Source organism: Anas platyrhynchos, chromosome 28, assembly GCF_047663525.1.
Source record: "Anas platyrhynchos isolate ZD024472 breed Pekin duck chromosome 28, IASCAAS_PekinDuck_T2T, whole genome shotgun sequence".
Taxonomy (NCBI): Eukaryota; Metazoa; Chordata; class Aves; order Anseriformes; family Anatidae; genus Anas; species Anas platyrhynchos.
In genome coordinates, this window is record NC_092614.1 from 1239733 (window position 1) to 1259140 (window position 19408).

Sequence of the window (19408 nt, forward strand, 5' to 3'; positions counted from 1 at the left end):
CCGCCGTGTGAACGTGCACCGGCCGTGCTCTTGGACCCCGTGCGCTGGCAGCAGCCTCCGCTGCAAAATATGGGACAAACAAGGGAGTTAATGTGTAACAGCTGTACCGAGCCTGATTAATCGGTCCTGGCCTTGGCTGCTGCCCCGCGCCGTGTGCTCACCCCCCCCGGCGTGGGGACCCTTGCTCCGGTGCCACCGGTGCGTGCACAGCCCCAGATGCAGGACCCGGGAGCCCGTCCCCGCTGCACCGGGATGGGTTTGGTGAGGATGGGTTGGCTCCGACCCCACTGCCCAGCCCCAGCACGTGGCTGCAGCTGCCAAATGCTGGCTTCTGCGTCCCCAGGGGGGGCTCCACGAGCACCTGCCCTCGCCGTGGGAGCTGCTCAAGGCTGTGTCACGATGGCCTCGAGGTGCCCTAATGGCAACGTGTGTCCAGCAGGGAGCTTGGATGGCACCGGGGCTGAGGTGCTGCGGCACGGGGAAAGGATTTGGGGTGGGAGGGGGTGGCCCTGCATGGCCAGGTGACGCTTGGGGACACCAGCCCTGGGGGTGCAGGTGCATTTACACTTGGGGACATCAGTCCTGGGGGGTGCAGGGACAGCTGTGGCCGTGCTCCCCGGTGTCTGCAGGCGCTGCCTGGACTCTGCCCGCGTGCTGACGCAGGCGATGCCGGCCCCGCTGCCGGCACTGCGGCAGGCTGGGAAGCTTCTGGATGAAACCTTGGCACCGAGGGGCAGCCGGGTGTGATGGGGCGTGCGCTGCGCGTGCACTGCCCGTGTCCGGTGCCTTGGGAACCGCCGGGACACCGAGTCCTGCAGCCAGCCGCTGTCACCGCAGGGCACAAAGGTCCCGGGCTGCCAGCTCATCCCCGGCTTGTTGTGGCTGCAGGGGAGCCGCCGATCCCAGTTCCCATCCCAGCTCCCGGCCTCTCCCAGCTGCGATCCCAGTTTTGCTGTCGTGGCGCTTTCCAAGGGGGCTGGCGCATGCTTGTCCCCATCCCCCCCCCAGCACCTTTTGCCCTCGTTTCCTGCAGTGAAGCTTTTCAGGGAAAATTTATTACCAACGGTTTCAAAACACGTTGGACGCGGGAGCCAAGCCTGCTGAATTCCTTCGCGCTGGCCAGAAGCGGCTCTCGGCTGAGGACCCTGAAATGAGCTGCTGGGGAATTTGTTTTGCAAGAGTGATCCCATTTCCATGCAAACTTCTGCTCCATTTGGGCAGGGAAGCTTTGGTCTCCCCGAGGGTGCTGGGAGGATGGTGGTGAGCTGCTCCCCTCTGGTTTGGGGTTTCATCTTGGCTGGTTGTGGCTGGGAATCCCCCGCTCAGCAGGAGGGGGGGACCCCCTGAGCCCCCACGGAGCATGAGGAAAGCCCCAGCTCCTTGGAGCCGAGGCAAAGCTCCTCGCAGAGCACCCACGGTGCTCCCTCACGGCTGCAGCTCTGCCGTGGCATCAGCTCAGCATCAGTCGCAGCTCAGCAGCTCACGGCACAGCTCCAAACCACGTCTCTGCCCTAAGGGGACTGATGTTTGCCAGCGTTTTAACCTTCCTTGGCTTTAGCCAGCACTGTCCAGGCTGTGCTCCCGGGGAGGAGGATGTCGTGGTGGCCACCGTGGGGTGAGCAGGGGGGAGGAAAAGGAGGTGGAGGAGGAGGAGGAGGAGGAGGAGGAGGAGGAGGAGGAGGATGCCCCCCAGGTGCCACCGCTCGCTGCCTGGACGCGACCTCTGCCTGCTGGGGGCCGCAGCGGGGAGCGGTTCAAGGCTCCTGACCCGAACTTTCCCGAGGAGAGAGATAAGTGCAGCGTTTTCACTGGCTGCTAATCATTAACGCCCCGATGTCTGCTCCTGCCCCCCGTGGGGGGCACCACACCACTGGGCCGTGTTTTTCCGTGGCAGCGGCCGGGCAGACAGCACTGGGACGTGGGGTTTGTCCCCCTGGGACGTGGGGTTTCTTTTGCCATGCTGACCTCATGTCTTGGGTCCCTTCATCCAGCTCCGTGTTACTCTTTCATCACTGACTCCCAGGGGACACCAGGGAGATAAATCTGCCAGCACCGTGAGCCTGGGGTGGAGAGGCCACAGGCAGGGACCTGGCACGACAAGTGACAAGTGACAAGTGATATCCTCGCCTCCATGACCGTGGATGGGGTCTGGCAGGGCAGGAGGGGTTAACCCAGGGGTGTGCCGGGCAGGATTGCTCCCCGTACCTCACTTGCACAGGTCCTGAAACCCCACAGGGCTCAGGACAACATCGCCAGCAGCCAGGACCTCTCCAAGCTTTGCTCTCAGCCTCCAAGGAGCTCCCAAAACAGCTCGGAAAGGTTCCCAACGAGCAGAGACCTGGTTAAGTCAGCCTGGCAGATGCCGTGGCAGCAGGGTGCTTGTGCACCAGGCAGAGGTTTTGGCTCCGGGGATGGGAGCAGCATTTTTCCATCCCTCTGCAGGTGCTTGAGCCTCTGCCCTGCTAAAAAAAAGTAAATGCTGGGGCGCACGAGGAGCAAACTGAGTGATTTATTGGGAGCCAGGAGGAGTGGGGGGCTGCAGAACCCCACCCCGAGCAGCAGAGGCACCTGGCAGTGCAGAAGGAAGGGGTGGTGAAGGGTTAAGGCACCCGCCGGGCACGCTCCCCGCCGCCCCGCTGCCTGTTTTTACGTAAGTCCTTCCAAACATGTTTGTCACAACCCCCCGGTGATGCACCTTTGGCAAAAGTGGTTTTGGGTCCAAAGATCGGCGCTGGGACAAGCGACCTGCCGGCAGCAAACAAGAGCCCGCAGGGTATAAAACCACGGTGCGACGCGGGGCAGCCCGGACCCGCCGGGAGGCAGCTGAGGAGGAGGAGGAGGAGGAGGAAGAGGAGGAGGAGGATGGAGGCTGGCATGAACGTCCTGCACGACGCGGGCATCCAGGCCACGCGCTGGCTGCAGGAGCATTTCCAGGGCTCCCAGGACTGGTTCCTCTTCATCTCCTTCGCTGCTGACCTCAGGAACACTTTTTTCGTCCTTTTTCCTCTCTGGTTCCATTTCTGCGAGCCCGTGGGCATCCGGCTCATCTGGGTGGCCGTCATCGGGGACTGGCTCAACCTCGTCTTCAAGTGGTGAGTAGCCCCGGGGTGTGCTGGCACAGTTGGGTTCGCCTTAACCCAGGGCACCCAGCCCTGATGTGAGGTCCCGCGGCTCGGCTGCAAGCCTGGTGGTGATGGTTGGCGTTCTTCATCCCCAAGATTTTTAGAAAAGGCTCTTCCCCCTTCCCCAAAGGCAGGCAGGAATCAGCCACTGCAGGCAGACGCAGACACCCCCCTGCCATCAGCTCGAGCCCGGCACAGCTCGGTGTTAGCCACAGGACGTGGTGCCAGCGGCACAAGGGGACCAGCGCGGTGCCACCTCTGCTGTGCCACCCGGTGCCTGGCGTTGTGCCGGGGATTTGGGGCTGTTCTGTCCCACGGCTGGACCCTGTGGGGTGCTTGGGGAGCTGTGCTGGGTGCTCTGGTTCTGTGCCTGCCCCACGGCTGGGATGCCCACGCTGATGGGGACGGGTGTCCTCCCCCTCTGCTGACACCATGGGGTGCTCTCTCTGGAACAGGCATGGGGGGAGCAGACGGCCTCTTCTCAGCACGTTTGCCTGCTCCTGGGAAGTTCTCACTCCAGGAATAACCACCCCAAATCCCATTCTCCTTTCTTTTCAGGATCCTATTTGGGGAGAGACCATACTGGTGGGTGCACGAGACCAACTACTACAGCAACGCCTCCGCCCCAGCCATCCAGCAGTTCCCACTCACCTGCGAGACCGGCCCCGGTAGGGTCCCGCACCCAAGGGGGGGAGCACGGGGACGCTCTGTCCATGGGACCCCGGGGATCCTGGTCCCAAAGTGGGGGTGCTGGCATGGCCGGGACCGTTATCTCCGCTGTTATCACTGAGCTGCAGGGCCACTGCCGTGCCCTGGCGGGGCGGAGGCAGGGCAGCCCCTGCGCAGAGCGGACTTTTACCCTCGGTGTGCGCAGACGTGGCGGCTCAGCACAAATCCTGCTGGGGCCATGCTCGGCCATGTGCCGGCAGCAGCTCCACGGGGAAGGGGCTCACTTGGTCCCACTGCAACCCTGTGGGTGTTTTTTGTCTGTGGTTGCAGCCAGCTTGGGGCTGCGAGTGGCCTCAGCACGAGCCATCGAGGGTGGTCGCTGCCTTCTGCCCTGTCCTGATCGTAGGACAGGCCTCGGAGCTTGAGCTGTGCTCCTCGTGCCACTGTGGATGGGTGCTTGGTGCCATGAACCCACTGCGTGGGAGCCCCAGGGGGCAGCCTGATCCCACGGGGGTCTGACCGGGGGCTTCCTTCTTGCCCAGGGAGCCCCTCCGGCCATGCCATGGGCGCAGCGGGCGTGTACTACGTGATGGTGACCGCCCTGCTCTCCATCGCATCGGGCAAGAGGCAGTCGAAGACGCTGAAGTACTGGTAAGCTGGGTGCCCAAACTGGGGGCTGGGCTGGGGACTGCCCCAAATCCGAAAAGGGAGGCAGCGGATCCCGTATTGGCACATTTTGGGGTCCCCGATGGCAGCAGGATCTGACCCCAGTGCTGATGCTTCCCCTCTGCCCCTTGCAGGGTTTTGTGGCTGGTGCTTTGGACGGGCTTCTGGGCGGTCCAGGTCTGCGTCTGTCTGTCCCGAGTCTTCATCGCCGCCCACTTCCCCCACCAGGTCATCGCGGGGGTCTTCTCCGGTGAGTGCACCCCCTGGGCCCGTCCCCTTCACCCCACAGCAGCCCCCCAGCAGAAGAGCTGAGGCCTTTTCCCATGTCTGGGGGATCCATGGGGAGAGGCGGCCAAAGGGCTTGGGGCTGGCGACTCTCGGGGTGCAGCGGTGGCCGTGGGGGTGCTCTGACCACGCAGGAGCCCCCCCAGCTCTGAGCAGCGCTGCCTCCTCTCCCCGCAGGCATGGTGGTGGCCGAGACCTTCCAGCACGTCCGCTCCATCTACCACGCCAGCCTCCGCAGGTACCTGGGCGTCACCACCTTCCTCTTCAGCTTCGCCCTGGGCCTCTACCTGCTGCTGCGGGCGCTCGGCGTGGACTTGCTCTGGACCCTGGAGAAGGCGCAGAGGTGGTGCAACCACCCCGAGTGGGTCCACATCGACACCACCCCCTTCGCCAGCCTTCTCCGCAACCTGGGCATCCTCTTCGGGCTGGGGCTGGCCCTCAACTCCCACATGTACCTGGAGAGCTGCCGGGGGAAGCAGGGCCGGCAGCTGCCTTTCCGCCTGGGCTGCGCCGCCGCCTCGCTGCTCGTCCTGCACCTCTTCGACGCCTTCAGGCCGCCCTCCCACCTGCAGCTGCTCTTCTACGTCCTCTCCTTCTGCAAGAGCGCGGCCGTGCCCCTGGCCACTGTCGGCCTCATCCCCTACTGCGTCTCCCAGCTGCTGGCCACGCAGGACAAGAAGGGCGTCTAGGGGGGGGGCCGTGGCACGGGTGTCCCCCCAGGTAACGGCACGGCCCTCCCCAGGGCAAGAAGTGGACTGTGGGGTTTGTGCTGGTTCCTCTCCCCGTTACAGCTGCACGAGCAGTGCCACGACGCCACCGCCGGTGCCACGGGTGCTGGTGGCACGAGGGAGAGGGGTGGCACCGCCGGGAGCAGGGTGCTGTGCGCCCATGGGTGCTCAGGGGCTGCTGGCGAGGCGGCTCTGTCACGGGAACGGGCGGGCTGTGGGGGGGGAGAAGGATTTGGAGAGAAATTCGGGCTTGTGGGAGCCCCCCAGGCCCGTAGCCCATCAGCTTGTGGGCCCCGGTGTTCGGTATTTGCTGCTGCATGAAGCAGCGTGGGGTTTAGGGGTGTGTGTGTGTGTGTGTGCGTGTATACAGAGGGGAAACAAGGGTATTTTATTAAAGCTGGAGGTGTATTTAGGTGGTGTATTTAAGTCGGTGAGTTCAGCTGTCTCGTGGGCAGGGGGACGGTGACCGAGTGCCACCCGCAGGGACCGGGAGGGGGCTGGAGGAAGGATGTCCCTGCGGGGACACTGGGGACCGGCTGCCCCTGGTGCAGGGCTCTCCTGCATCCCCAAACCCCTGCCCCATTGCTATGGCTCCTGCAGGGCTCGTGTGATTAACAGTGTGGGCTGGTGGCTCTTGGGGACACCACAGGCTGCCTGCAGCCCCCGTGTTCCCGTGGGGCTCAGCCGGTGGCCGGTGCCGCTTGGTGATGAAGACCAAGCCCAAAATCACCAAAACCACACAATAAAACCAAGGGAACGAGGGCTGCTGCTGCTGCTCGCCCTCCTCCTGCAGCAAAGTGACCCAGCAGGAGCTGGTGGCCTGCACAGCCCTGACCCTTGGCCTGATCCTGCCGTGCACAAACAGCTCGGGAGCTGGCAGGGGGGTTTCTGCTCCGTGCGGAGGAGACCGCAGGTGCTGAGGCTGCTGCTTGTGGCAGAAAAATGGTTTTAGGATGGAGGTTTCTCATGTTTTATTTCTCTGGTTATTATCGATATCTGGGCTGAAGTTGTAGTGCTAGATCTAGGAAGGAAGGAGGAAAAACAAAACAAAACAAAACAAAACAAAAAAACATCTATTCCCAACTCAGGCTTTTTCCAGCGTGGCTCCGCAGCGCCCCTTTTGTTTCTGCAGCTGAGATTGCGGCAGCCTCAGGACCCTCCCTGGCAGAAAAGGCAAACCCGAGAGGCAGCGGGGAGTTGTTGTTAATCCAGGAGGTTTTGCATCGGTACAGGCTCGGAAACAGCCGGTGTGGTGGGGTTGGATGTGGTTTTCTGCCTCCCTGTAGAATAAAGCACGAGGTGGCGGTTCCAGCTGCATTTAATTCTTGTGTAGAGCCAGCACGTGTGCGTTACCATGGCTCTGCCAGGCCTCCTGCAAGCAGATGAACTTCCCTTTTTTAATAACGTGCTTGGTTTCTTGTTTTTAAAGAAAGGGCTCATGGAGACTTGCTCATAGGTTCAGCACTGCATCAGTTCTCTCTGAGCAGTAAGCAGCCACACCTGGTGCCCAGCTTAGTTTGGTCTTCTAAAAAGGATTTACTGACTCGAGCATCCCTTCAACTCCTGCCACGTTTCTCTTTCTCCCTACAAAGGCTCAGCATAAAATCTTGAACCGTTTTTCTCTGTGGTTGCTTGAAAATACCACGTTCAAACCCTCTGCTTCTTACCAGTTTTCTGATCTTTTTAAAAATGCATCCAGTTTATTGTGAATAAATAGGTTCACAAAGCAACTTGTACAAACTAAAAGCCATGGTACACTGCAAGCCAGAGGGCCCTTGTTTTGGCTTGTAGGAAGCTCATAAAAGTAGTCATTAAGCTCTTTAATTGCTTAAGCAGTACCACTTGCCTGGGGAAATTAAAGAAACCTCGCAGCATCTAGGGTCAGAGAAAAACTAAGATGGCAGTTTCCCTCCCCCTGTCTTCCATGAGCATCAAATCAGTTCACAAAAGATGCATTTTTTTTTTTAAAGTCTTTATTCTCTGAGACAGAACTTGGTGGAGATGATGCAAAGCAAGGAAGACAGCCGTACTTTGAGAATTCTTTATGTTTCAGCTCTTTGGTGGCTGACGAATTCCTGGAGCAGAGCTTCCACTTCTCCTCGCCGACTCATTTTGGTCGCCTTGCCCTGAAAGCGGCCTCGCTTCCCAGCTCCTTTGCCTCCCAGCAGCTCTGCCACCCTGCAGTAACGACAGCACATGCTGATAGCCACTCGTAGAGAAGAGGGTAACCTGCCCTAACCTGCTCCAGGCAGCAAAGAAGGGTCCATAGTCTAATTCTATGGCTCAGCTGCTTAGTCGGAATTCTTACTAATTTTAAAGAAACCACAGAACACGGTACCTGGGACCTAAATTCTCAACTGCTTCAACAGGTCCAGCTAGAAGGAAGAGTCCTGCTTCTTTTTCATCTCCCACCGTCAGGAAAAGCAGGGTTTCCTGTGGACAGAGAGACAGACCTTGCTCCAGAATAGCCACTGCCCTCCTTTTGCAGAAAGGGTACAGAAACACGAGCTACAGGTCCCCTTAAAGCACCTAAACAAGTCATGAGTTCATTACTGAGACCAAAACTCAATTTGAAGTAAGAGGGAGAGAAGCTTTTGAATCTCTTGTAGTGAATCCTATGTTGTAGGGAACAGAACAGGTACTGGGCTATCCTTAACACAGCCCATGAAGATCAGTATGGCTTTTTAGGGACAGGCTCTTCTACAGTGCTCAGAATTTTTGCTGCCATATTTCTTGACCATTGGGGATCCCCCTGTGCACTGAGGCTGCTGGGGACAATAACCTCATGCAATTTTTGGAAGGAGAGATGTGTAGCTTGTGACTGTGGCACAAACAGAAGCCAAGCCAGCCCCTGTCTGTGCTACAGGCTTGAAGGAAAACGCCACTGGTGTCAGGTTCGGCTGCATCAATGACTCACCTCCGTCCCTATCTCGTTAGCGATGATGTTCATGAACTCCGAGTCACCCTCTTTCCTGCATGGATGGGTAAAAAGCCACTTCAGAGAGGAAGAAAAAAATCCACACCAGAGTCCAAAACATCAATCACAAACCAAAGGCAGTGACAGTATCTAAGTTTAGCTTTTGTTAGTTTTCCATTTTGTTAAAGACTAAAATTTCCAACTGCCCTCAGAGAAGTTGAAAGAGCAGCCTATGATCATGCCTGGGGTTTTGATCTCTTGCTCTTAGAATGGAGACTATTTTTTTTCCTATAAATCTAAATCCTTTCTGTGCATTTCTGTGGATATATTAAGAATTATTTAAGTGTTTAAGGAATTGAGCTCCTCGGTTTTATTTGAAAGCACTGAGGGCAGAAAGAAATCAGACACAATTATTTCTTAGTTATAAAAACAGAGGAATTCAGTGACTGAATAACTTACACATTTCTTCCATTACACAACCTTCCAGAAGGCCCAGTCGGTTTAATATTTTGTTCACCTTGTTTATATTCACTCATGAGGAATGTTTGACTTTTAAGCAGTAATTGTTGTAAGCTTGAGTAGGTGTCAGAGAGATGCAGCTACCATAAATCACATAATATCCTGGCTTCCTCCCCCTGTCCCCGAACTCCCTGTACCTGTGTAACACAAACAGCTGACTCTGAACAGGTTTGCTCTTGAAGTCCCGCGCTATCAAAACAGCAATGTCTCTAAGCAGGTTCAAGTTATTCTGAAAGAAAAGTGAATGGAGAAGACGGATAAGCCAGCGTGAACACCAAGCTTTGTTCCCAGAGATGGAGCAGTTTTGATAAAAACGGATGCTTTAAATTCAGTGGTTTGGGCCTGCAGGGAGCAGACACTGTCTGCTTTTCTCAGCTATCCCCATACCTTCTGAAGCAGTTTCACTGAGCTCTGCAGCCTCTTCACGGCCTCAACGTGCTCACCGGGTCCATTTCTGAAAGAAAACAAAGAGCCTTAATTGATACTTAGAAAGATGAAGACAAGACTTATTAAGGGAGCAAAAGCAGATAGCGTATCATAAAGAACACCATGCAGATGCACCCTGAGGCTTATGTTGTATTTGTCAGAAGGAACAATGAAGATGAAAGAACCAAAGTGCCAAGGGTATTACTTGAGCAGTGAGGTTAGAGCCTTCTCAGTATTGTGACTTTGTTCAATGGACTTCAGAACTCTGTTCCCTGCCAGGAAAACCAAGTTGGTTTTGTTCTTTTTCCCTTTTTCCGTGCCAAGGAGTTTAATAACCTTGAAAAGAAAAACACTCTGGTCAGAAAAGGAGAACAGGATTTTGCTCTTACCCTTAAAAGCAAAGGGTAAGCAAATTAAAAAAAGCAAATTACCTAGTGGTAAAGGCCAGCCCCACCCCTTTACCACTAGGACAATTTCCAGAACAACCTGGATCCTCAGGACTTTTGTTGTGCTCAGTCTGCACGTGTGGAGCAAGGCTCCTGAGGGCAGCTGGGCTGCAGCCCCCCTACCTGCAAGTCGCTCAGGTTGGAGACGTGAGTCCCGCAGCACATGTTGGAGTCTATGCCTTCGATGTTTATAACTCGCACTGGCCCTGTGTGGTCATCTGGTAAGCCACGGCTTCTCACCTAGCAAAGGGGGAGGAGAGCCAAGGAGGTGACACACGTGTGCCACAACCGCTTTGGCCCCACGTTCAGTGTCAGCTCTACCCCATCGCTCACTGTTTCAACTTCGGGGTCATCCGCAGCCAGCTCCCGCACTGTCACGGGCACCCTCTCCCGAATCTTCTCGTTCACGCTCCTCTCCAGGGCTTCTATTTGCTCCGCTGTCACGCTGGGGGTGTCCAGCTCGATGACGCTTCGCTGACGGCCCAGCTCCCTGCACGGATGAGGGAATATCAGCTGCTGTGGAGAAGAGCAGCTGGAAGATCCCCCCGTGCAGCACCAAGTGCCATCCAGGACTAGCTTGTGGGGATGTGGTGATTGAAATGAACCACACCTCCCTCCTCTCCCTCCTTGTTACAGAGCATCAGATGCGTACCACGCATTTGGAACACAAGACGAAGCAAATATTTTGTACAGCTTGTCTCCAGCCCAGTCAATTTTCCCAGGCCCTCCGTGGTCAAATGAAATATCCAAGAGCTAACTGCTTTCAAATTATCAGCGATCACCTCCTCATGGCATATGCCAAACGAGATAAGACTGAGGTTCAAAGGAGCCTTTTTCCTGCTCACCATGAAGTCGTTTTGAATCCAAACATCAGGTCTGCAATGGCAGTGATGAGGTGCTGTCCTGGAAGAGATGTGCAAGCGACGGCTTTGAATTTTGGACACAGGGGAAAAAAAAATTCCCTGCCAAAGTGTATTTTTTCTGCTGACGTTTCCACGACGTTTGGGAACCAGCCCAGGGACATGCCTGGAGGTGTGGGGCTGCTGCTCGTGGTTGGAAACAGACGGAGGAGGCAGCTGCTGCCTCGCAGCCTGTGGGACCCAAGGGCAACACGGCGTGCTCGGAGCTCTCCCCAGTGGGTTGAGAGTTTGCTTCCAGCCCCTCTTGCAGCCGGTTTACAAACCACAGAGGGTTTCCCCTCCCAGGCAGCCCCAGGGACAGCCGGTGGGCACAGCGCTGTCAGCTCAGCCTTCCCCCTCCCCAAATTAGGGAGGACAAACTGGGCACTGACCCCCACCTCAGCCCAGACTGTGTGGCTCTGCCCAGTGCCCCTGTGGCTCGGTGCTACTGGTGGTAATGGGCACGGACCTGAGTGCTGCTGCATGTGGTCGAAGCGCCGCTCCCAGTCCAGCGACAGCAGAACGGAGGCGCCCGGCTCCAGCTCCTTCTGCACGAAGTGAACGGCCTCGGGGCCCCGGCGGGTGACACGCAGCACGGGCACGTCGCCGATCAGCCCACGGTCATCAGGCTATGGGAGATGGGGGTCAGTGGCCGGGCCTGGGTCCCGGTCCCGGTCCCGGTGCAGGGTTCTGCTTCAGGGTCCTGGGTCCCAGTTTAGGATACCGGGTCCTGGTGCAGGGTCCTGATTTAGGGTCCCAGTCCCAGGTCCCTGTCCCAGTTTCAGGGTCCCAGTCCAGGATCCCAGTCCCGGTAGAGGGTCCTGATTCAGGGTCCCAGTCCCAGGTCCCAGTTCAGGGTCCAGATCCCAGTTCTGTCTTGGTTTAGGACCCCAGTCCATGATCCCCATCCCAGTACAGGGTCCTGATTTAGGGTCCTGGTCCTGGGTCCCAATTCAGGGTCCCAAGTCCCTGACCTGGGTCCCTGTCCCGGTTCAGGGTCCCAGTCTAGGATCCCAGTCCTGGTCCAGGGCCCTGATTTAGGGTTCCAGTCCCTGTTCAGGGTCCCAGTCCAGGGTCCTGGTCCCGGGTCCCTACCCCAGTTCAACATCCCAGTCCAGGATCCCAGTCCCAGTGCAGAGTCCCTTGTCCCAGTTCCCGGTCCCAGATCCCAGCCCCGTCCCCCACCCCCTCCGTACCTGCCCACCACCCTCGGGGAAGAGGATGGTGTCCTCCAGCACCACCTGGAAGCCCCTCACCGGCTCCCCGCCGCCCTCGGGCCGCAGCTCCGCCGCCTGGCACGACACCACCTTGGTGGCGAACTGCAACAAAGAGGTGTCGGCACCATGAGGGACGGGACCAGACCAGGCCTTACCGGGCTGTACCGGGCCATAAACCCTGGCCCCGTTACTACCTGCCGGGCCCAGCTGTCCCGCTGGCACTGGAACACCATGGTGGTGGCGGCACGGAACAGGACCGGTGACGGTGACGGCGAGCGGCGAGGGACACGGGGCTGCGGGGCCCTGCCTCCCTCCACGGAAGCTCCTCCCCCTCCCGGTAAACCCCACCCCCTCCCGGTAAGCCCCGCCCACCCCCGGTATGCCCCACCTCCTCCCGGTGCCCCCCCTCCGGACCCCCCGAAACAGCGGACACGGGTGCAGGGTGGTGGCTGCCGGTGTTTATTGACCCCACTGGTAACCGGTGCTGGGGGACCGCGCTGCTGCCGTGCTCCTTCTTGAGTCCTGCCCGCGTCCCGGTTCGGCCGTGTTCGCTGCCGGTGCACCGGGAGAGCCTCACGGTGGCGGTGGTGGCCCACGGGAGCTGGGCTTCAGAGGTCGTCCTGTGGAAAGGGACACGGAGCAAAGTGGGACGGGGCCGGTAGTGGCCGTCCGGTGCTGCCCGGGAGCGTCCCTGCAGCGGGGATGGCAACGAGGGTGAGCACAGCACCAGAGGCTCCTGCAGTGCCTGGGGAAGGCAGCTCCGGGCTCTACTCACGTCCAGGTCGTCCATGGTCGGGGCAGGGCCCTTGTCCGTGACCTTCTGCAGGAGCTGGATGGGGAACAAAGGGCCATTGTGGGCACTCTGTGTGCCCGGCTTCCCCCTGCCTCCCCGAGCACCCAGCCCGCCCTTCGCCAGGCTCACCTCGGCGTACTCCTCCATCATGGCCCTCTCCACCTCCTCGTCCCCTTCCCAGTCTCGCCAGTTGTCGAAGTCCACGGAGAGCCAAGCTGGCTGCGGGCAGAGAGAGCAGGCCTTGAGGGAGGGAGCAGCGCAGAGGGGACCTGGGGGCCCTGACCTCGCAGGGAGCGAGCACTGGGTGCTGCTCCCGAACACCACAAGGGCTGGGAGAACATCCCTGCGTCTGCAAGGAGTGATCCTGACGCAGCCCACGTTGAGGGATAGGGATGCCAGAGGGCAGAGGTGGGCTGGGAGGCAGCGGGAGGCATTCCTGGCTCGTGGGGGCTCTGTGTTGGGTGCCCCAGGGGCAGGTAGAGCCCAGGAAGCCGGCGTGCTGGAGACAGGCAGCCCCCCGGGCTCTCTTTCCTGCAGGATGCCACACGCACCTTGATGTTCTCCTTGGTGATACGGGGCCACGCCACTTTCTCCTTCCATTTCCTTATGAAGCACGTGATGGAGCGATCCGAGCGCTTGTCCTGTGAGTCCTGCCAAGAGTTGGGGATGCCTCACCTCAGGGCCTGCCAGACTCCTCTCTAATCCACTGCAGACGCACGCTCAGACACTCCCAGGCTGTGGGACACAGCACCACAAGGGCTGTTTGTGGCTCAGCACCGTGCTGCCAGTGACAGACCCAAGCTCAGGGCTCCCAGCCTTGTGCTTGCTCCACTCGAGCTCTCAGGAAACAGCCAGGATTCAGCTCAAGGCAGTGCTGCTCGTGGCATCACGGGCCACGTTCAATTCTAAGCCTGCCACAGGCTGCCAGGGAACAGTTTGCTGGGGAGGGCTCACCTTGGAGTTCACCCTGCCGTACAGGTTGATCTCATTGTAGAACTCCACTCCATCGGCATTTTTGCAGCTGCCAAAACACAAACACTCGTTTTAGGACAGGGCTGAGGCCACGTACCACAAGCTCTCTGGTCCCCAGTCCAGGGCTTGCAAACCAGCAGCAGCTGACCTGAACACCACCCGGTGATCCTCGATGACGACTTTAACGTCTCTGCTGTCCTCCACGCAGAACTCCAGGAAGACGTACCGCGGGCGGTCGTACCACAGTGTCTTTGCGTGCTGCCTGTCAAAACACAAGCACAGCGGGCGTTTCCGCAATGCCTTTGGCCTGGCAGCACCGGGCCGGGACCGTGCGTGAGGTGTGGGCCAGGGATTTGGGGCTGGGCCGTGTTTGTCCCAGTGAATGCCATCAGGGTCTGTGCTGCGGGGCCGCTTATCACAGAACCACAGAATCATCTAGGTTGGAAGAGACCTCCAATCTTCCACTATAACTCTCTCCAGGAACCTCCTGGGCTGCTCCCTCTGAGCTGTATGGCATTTCCAGGATATGTCTGGGACGCTGAAGTCCCCCACGAGAACGAGAGCTGAGGATTTTGCAACTTTTGCCAGCTGCTACTAGCTGATTTCTCATCCGTCTCCTCATCCTGGCTTGGCTTTAAAGCTTAGTGACACGGTTTAGTGGAGGGCTTGGTAGTGTCAGGTCAGAGGTTGGACTGGGTGATCGTGGAGGTCTCTTCCAACCTCGATAACTCTGGGATTCGAAGATCACCGAGTCCAGCCTCTGACCTAACGCTAACAGTCCTCCACTAAACCATATCCCTAAGCTCTACATCTAAACATCTTTTAAAGACCTCCAGGGATGGGGACTCGGCCACTTCCCTGGGCAGCCCATCCCAACGCCTCACAACCCTTTTGGTAAAGAAGTTCTTCCTAACATCCAACCTAAGCCTCACCTAACAACCTTTTCTCTTCCTAATATCCAAATTAAACCTCCCCTGGCACAACTTCAGCCCGTTCCCCCTCGTCCTGTCACCGGGCATGTGGGAGAACAGCCCGACCCCCCCTACAGCCCCCTTTGGGGTTCCAGTGGGGTGCGATGGGGCCACCCCTGTCACCTCTCCCCGTGAGCTTTCTTCTCCACCCCCAGCCCCCCCCCCCAGCCTCTCCGCACTTCTCCGGACCCTTTTTAGCCCCTCCACGTCCTTTTTGTGGCGATGGCCCCAAACCCGGCTACCCACGGCTCCCCCCGGGACCGGTCCCGGTCCCGGGACGTGCCCTGTCCCGCCCCTTATTTCCCCAAACCCCCCTTCTCGGGGTACCCCCCCCACGTCCCCGCTGCTCTCCCCGGCTCCGTCCCGTGCCCGTTCCCACCTCGCCATGTCCGAGCCCGGCCCCGCCCCGAGCTATTCGGGACCGGGGGGCACCGGAGGGGGGGGGACCGGGAGGGGGGGGCAACGGGGGCCGCGCCGAGCCGCGAGGGGGCGCTATGGGGGGGGGGGGGGCTCCGGTACCGCGCAAGCCCCGAGCACCGGGAGGCGGGGGGGGGGGCAGGGCACAAAATGGCGGCGGCGCCGCGCCGGTAGTACCGCCATGGAGGCGGAGGGGGGACCGGGGGGGCCGGGGGAGCGCTGGGCGCCGGTGGGCGCCGTGACAGCGGAGGAGGAGGAGGAAGAAGAGGAGGAGGAAGGAGAGGAAGAGGAGGCGGCGGGGTCGCCGCGGTCGGTGCCGCGGTTGCGGGCGGAGCGGCGCCGGTTGCACGGGGCGCTGCTGGCGCTGGCCTCGCATTTCGCTCAGGTGCAATTCCGCCTGAGGCAGGTGGCGAGGGCCGGGCCGGGAGAGCAGCAGCGCCTGATCCGGGAGCTCGAGGATTTCGCTTTCCGTGGCTGCCCCGCGCCCCTCGCCCACGGTCTCGGGGACGGCCCGGTGAGTGAGGGGGGGGGGGGGGGGGGGGAAGGCACCGAAGGGATCGGGCCCCGAGCACGGTGACAGGACGGGGAGGGGGGGGGGTAACTAAAGAGAGCGGGTTTGGGTCAGGTATAAGGAAGAAATGCCTTAAATTTAGCCCAAGGGGCATGGTTTGGTGGGTGATGTTGGTGTTGGGGTGATGGTTGGACTGGGTGATCTCGGAGGGGTTTTCTAACCCTAATTAGTGTAAAATCGTTAGTTGTGAGGGTGCTGGTGCGAGCTGGAGGAGCTTTGGGTGCCTCTTCCCGGCAGGGCTCAAAGCCAGGTTGGACGTGGCTTTGGGCAACCTGAGCTAGAGGCAAGCATCGTGCCCACGGCAGGGGGGTGGAACAAAATGAGCTTCACCATCCCTTCCAGCCCAGGCGGTTTTGGGATTCAATAATTTGTTTAAAATCCAGTTAGTTGCAGCTTTGCTCCTGCCCGCTGCTGACAGAGGTGAGCAGCTGTCGTGGCCACCCAGCACGGCTCCGTCCGGAGGCACCGTGCCCCTCCCAGGGTGCGGCAGGCTCCAGGTAGGCAGCGAGCAGGCAGGCGGCTCTGCAGGAAGCTCGGTTGCAGGAGCTTTCACCCACTGAAGCCAGATTGCTGGGACAGCCCTTAAAACACCCAGCTCTGAGATAAGGCAAAAGCTCAGCTCGGGATGATGCTGACATTCGGCAGCGCCTCAGAGGATCTTTGGTGCCCAGGAGTTACGTGGGTGCTTGGAGCAGTGTGTGCTGCGTTCCAGCCCCACACCATGGGGTTTGGCTCTGGGAGGTTTGAAGAGATCCTTCTGTCAGATGAGCTGATGTGACACTCTCTCCTCAATGTGCACACACACCTTTTTCTTGAGGTGGCTTGTAGTGTTCAGTAGTTAATTGCATGAGCTGAAGGAAATTCTCCTCATGCCATGATGATGTTCTCTGTCGACGCTAAATGTTTGATTTAGTTTACTGGTAACTTTTTTCAGAGTGAACAGGAGAAGCAGGAGCGAATTGAGGTGCAGAAGGAAAAGCAGAGAGAGCTGATCTTGCAGCTTAAGACACAGCTGGATGACCTGGAGACGTTTGCTTACCAAGAGGGCAGCTATGACTCTCTGCCACAGTCTGTGGTTATGGAAAGACAACGGGTAAGGCTCTTCAAGTCATTCTGCACATGCTTATCCTTAGGATTTGTGAGCCTCTTAAGGACTGGCCAAATCATCTGTTCTGTATTTCTCACTGGCAGCTGTAATTAGCTGTATTAATAGTTAGTCTGCGTGCATAAATGTGATCCTGTCATCTCTTGTAATTTTCAACGTATAACAAAGGAGCCTGTTGCCAAGGTAGTGAATGGAGTATTTTGGAGCTCGTGGGCAGCTGCGTCACACGGTGAGATCATGCTACTGATTGGTGTTTCGTAGATGATTATAGATGAGCTGATAAAGAAGCTGGACATGGACTTGAGTGCGGACATTGCAACGCTCTCTCCAGAGGAATTGCGACAGCGTGTGGATGCTGCCATAGCACAGATTGTTAATCCGGCCAGGGTGAAGGAGCAGCTGGTGGAACAACTGAAGACGCAAATAAGGGACCTTGAAATGTTCATCAACTTCATTCAGGGTCAGTGCTCAGTTTTTAGACGAGCAGATTGTATTGTTTTGTAATTCCCTGGCGTAGTTATGAGGAGGAAGGCCACAGATGTCAGACGATGGATGTAGGATTGGTGCCTGGGTCATGGGGAAGTACAGATCTCTGAGCTGGTGGTGGGGAGAATGAGACTGACAAGGAAGGTGCAAGGAGGTCTAAGGGAATATTGACCTTAGCACTTGAGATATTCAGTTTAAACTCACAATTGTAAAGTAACGGTGTGAAATTCTTCTTCCAGATGAAGTCGGAAGCCCTGGTAAGGCAGAAGATGGACACTGTGAGTGCACTGGTAGAAAGGACAGTGGTGGCTCCTGTAAACCAAATACCCGGTCTTCTGGAAGCAGAGGTAGGCACTGCTCGGCTTGGAGCCTCTCTTCCTGCTGTAGCTCATTTGAGGTTCATTGGGCATGAACCAGCATCCTGTCACATTAGCCTGTTTTGGGTCTGTTATCTTCAAACTACCCATTTGATATTATACTGTCTAAAGGCTGATCACTATCTTCTCTTTGGTTGTACTGCCCACCAGAAAAAGCTGCTGTAGGATTTCTTCTCTGTAAGTGATTTAAGACAGATCTGATTGTTGAGAATGGACCGTTGAAAAGTTTGCTTTTTCTGGTTGGGTTCAGCGCTTTGCAACTAGAGAAAGTGCCATCGGTCCTACTGACAGCAGTTCCCGAGGAAAGTCTCTGGTGGAGGAGGAGCAGATGTGTACTCCCCCTGTGTGTATGACAGAGCAGAGATGTTGGTCTGCTCAGCAATGAAGGTCTCACTCCTTAATGAAAGTATTTTTTTCCTCTTTTTCTAACCTGATCAGTGAACCCGGAAGACGCCAGAAAGATGCGAGAAACGGGCCTGCACCTCATGCGTCGCATGCTTGCTGTGCTGCAGATATTTGCTGTTAGTCAGTTTGGTTGTGCTACTGGTCAGATTCCTCGGTCCCTCTGGCAGAAAGACCAAGCCAACAAGGACTATTCCCCCTTAATTAAGAAACTGGAGCTGTCGGTAGACCGGGTGAGGCAGCTAGCCATGAAACACCAGCAGGAAGACCACGTTATCAGTTCCTCCGACCTGCAGGATATTCCCTTAGGAGGGAGAGATGAGCTGACTCTGGCTGTGCGGAAGGAGCTGACCATCGCTTTACGAGACCTGATGGCTCACGGGCTCTACGCCTCTTCGCAAGGGATGAGCCTGGTGTTGGCACCCATCGCGTGCTTGATTCCTGCGTTCACCTCCTCACCGCAGACGATGCATCCCTGGGAACTCTTTGTGAAGTATTACAACGCTAAGAATGGACAAGCCTTTGTGGAGTCTCCAGCTCGCAAGCTCTCCCAGTCCTTTGCCTTGCCTGTGACAAGAGGAGTCACCATCACCCCAAAACAGAGCCTGCTGACGGCCATACACACTGTCCTCACTGAGCACGACCCCTTCAAGCGCAGCGCGGACTCGGAACTGAAAGCTCTGGTGTGTATGGCGCTGAATGAGCAGCGCCTGGTCTCCTGGGTAAATCTCATCTGCAAATCCGGAGCTCTGGTACAATCTCACTACCAGCCGTGGAGCTACATGGCAAACACGGGCTTTGAGAGTGCACTCAACATCCTCAGTCGCCTGAGCAACTTGAAGTTCAACCTCCCAGTTGACCTGGCCGTCCGGCAGCTGAAAAACATCAAAGATGCTTTTTGATGTATTTTTATTCTAGATCATCCACTTTCCACAAGTAGGCAGCTGTTGGGCTCCAGAAGCCTGGCTTTTTTTTTTTTTTTTTTTAAGACCAAATTTGGCTCTTTAAAATTTATATCTGCTTTTAGGGAAAATCTTACGGTGTCCTGATGCTGGAGGTTGGGTGCAGTACAGCACCCCACCCTGCCCTCACGCAGTTCTGAATAGCAAAACGCTGCTGGGTGAGGGCTGATGTTCAGGCTGCTCCCTGCAGAAATCCCAAAAACTCCTTTTTTTGAAGCTTTTTGTGCAGAGCCCGGAGCACCGGCGGTGCGGTGCTCCCTAGCGGCTGCGTTAATCGCTTTGGCAAGCCTGCGCGGGGGGAAAACGCGTTTCCAGCTGCTCTGTTTTAATTCTTGTCGGTTCCTAGCCTTTGTGCCGCTAGCGCGCTCGTTGACTTTTTGTGGTTATTTATAATCAGAGTTTAATTTATCTGTAACTCCTGGGGGGGGGGGCGGGAAGGGAGGCTGTGCTTGGTGTAA

General features: G+C 57.6%; 3 protein-coding genes across 5 annotated transcripts; 2 read left to right on the forward strand and 1 right to left on the reverse strand.

Moving 5' to 3' along the window:
- The first annotated feature begins 2595 nt into the window (after window positions 1-2595).
- Window positions 2596-5882, forward strand: G6PC1 (glucose-6-phosphatase catalytic subunit 1). Its single transcript, XM_027445511.3, has 5 exons — window positions 2596-3092; window positions 3681-3790; window positions 4334-4442; window positions 4592-4707; window positions 4920-5882. The coding sequence occupies exons 1-5, from the start codon at window positions 2863-2865 to the stop codon at window positions 5429-5431; spliced, it is 1077 nt and encodes a 358-aa protein (XP_027301312.1). The 5' UTR covers window positions 2596-2862; the 3' UTR covers window positions 5432-5882.
- A 932-nt stretch (window positions 5883-6814) lies between these two features.
- Window positions 6815-15140, reverse strand: LOC101791669 (putative protein PTGES3L). 3 transcript variants are annotated; one of them, XM_072029061.1, is made up of 17 exons: window positions 15010-15140; window positions 13808-13921; window positions 13642-13708; window positions 13239-13337; window positions 12817-12906; window positions 12670-12723; window positions 11874-11996; window positions 11147-11306; window positions 10624-10681; window positions 10112-10268; window positions 9902-10018; window positions 9538-9668; window positions 9294-9360; window positions 9044-9135; window positions 8388-8442; window positions 7809-7903; window positions 6817-7648 (listed from the first exon to the last, which is right to left on the reverse strand). In XM_072029061.1, exons 1-17 carry the CDS (start codon window positions 15015-15017, stop codon window positions 7513-7515), a joined length of 1623 nt encoding a protein of 540 aa, XP_071885162.1. In that variant the 5' UTR covers window positions 15018-15140; the 3' UTR covers window positions 6817-7512. The 3 variants fall into 3 exon arrangements, with proteins under 3 accessions (XP_038024699.2, XP_071885162.1, XP_027301417.3); XM_038168771.2 differs by lacking the exons at window positions 12670-12723; window positions 12817-12906; window positions 13239-13337; ... (1 more) ...; window positions 13808-13921; window positions 15010-15140 and adding an exon at window positions 12089-12249 and having other exon boundaries at window positions 6815-7648; XM_027445616.3 differs by lacking the exons at window positions 6817-7648; window positions 7809-7903; window positions 8388-8442; ... (6 more) ...; window positions 11147-11306; window positions 11874-11996 and adding an exon at window positions 12334-12514 and having other exon boundaries at window positions 15010-15135.
- Window positions 15141-15179: 39 nt separating this feature from the next.
- Window positions 15180-19311, forward strand: RUNDC1 (RUN domain containing 1). Its single transcript, XM_027445471.3, has 5 exons — window positions 15180-15561; window positions 16553-16711; window positions 16985-17183; window positions 17449-17556; window positions 18025-19311. Exons 1-5 carry the CDS (start codon window positions 15229-15231, stop codon window positions 18888-18890), a joined length of 1665 nt encoding a protein of 554 aa, XP_027301272.3. The 5' UTR covers window positions 15180-15228; the 3' UTR covers window positions 18891-19311.
- Window positions 19312-19408: the final 97 nt, after the last annotated feature.

Coding starts and splice junctions, on each gene's coding strand:
- G6PC1 (XM_027445511.3), top strand. CDS start 2,863: ATGGAGGCTGGCATGAACGTCCTGCACGACGCGGGCATCCAGGCCACG. Junction 3,791..4,333: donor CACCTGCGAGACCGGCCCCG/GTAGGGTCCCGC, acceptor CTTCTTGCCCAG/GGAGCCCCTCCGGCCATGCC. Junction 4,443..4,591: donor TCGAAGACGCTGAAGTACTG/GTAAGCTGGGTG, acceptor TGCCCCTTGCAG/GGTTTTGTGGCTGGTGCTTT.
- LOC101791669 (XM_072029061.1), bottom strand. Junction 10,682..11,146: donor CCACATGCAGCAGCACTCAG/GTCCGTGCCCAT, acceptor CATCTCTTCCAG/GACAGCACCTCATCACTGCC. Junction 8,443..9,043: donor CAGCTGTTTGTGTTACACAG/GTACAGGGAGTT, acceptor CCATCCATGCAG/GAAAGAGGGTGACTCGGAGT.
- RUNDC1 (XM_027445471.3), top strand. CDS start 15,229: ATGGAGGCGGAGGGGGGACCGGGGGGGCCGGGGGAGCGCTGGGCGCCG. Junction 15,562..16,552: donor ACGGTCTCGGGGACGGCCCG/GTGAGTGAGGGG, acceptor AACTTTTTTCAG/AGTGAACAGGAGAAGCAGGA. Junction 17,557..18,024: donor CCGGTCTTCTGGAAGCAGAG/GTAGGCACTGCT, acceptor TAACCTGATCAG/TGAACCCGGAAGACGCCAGA.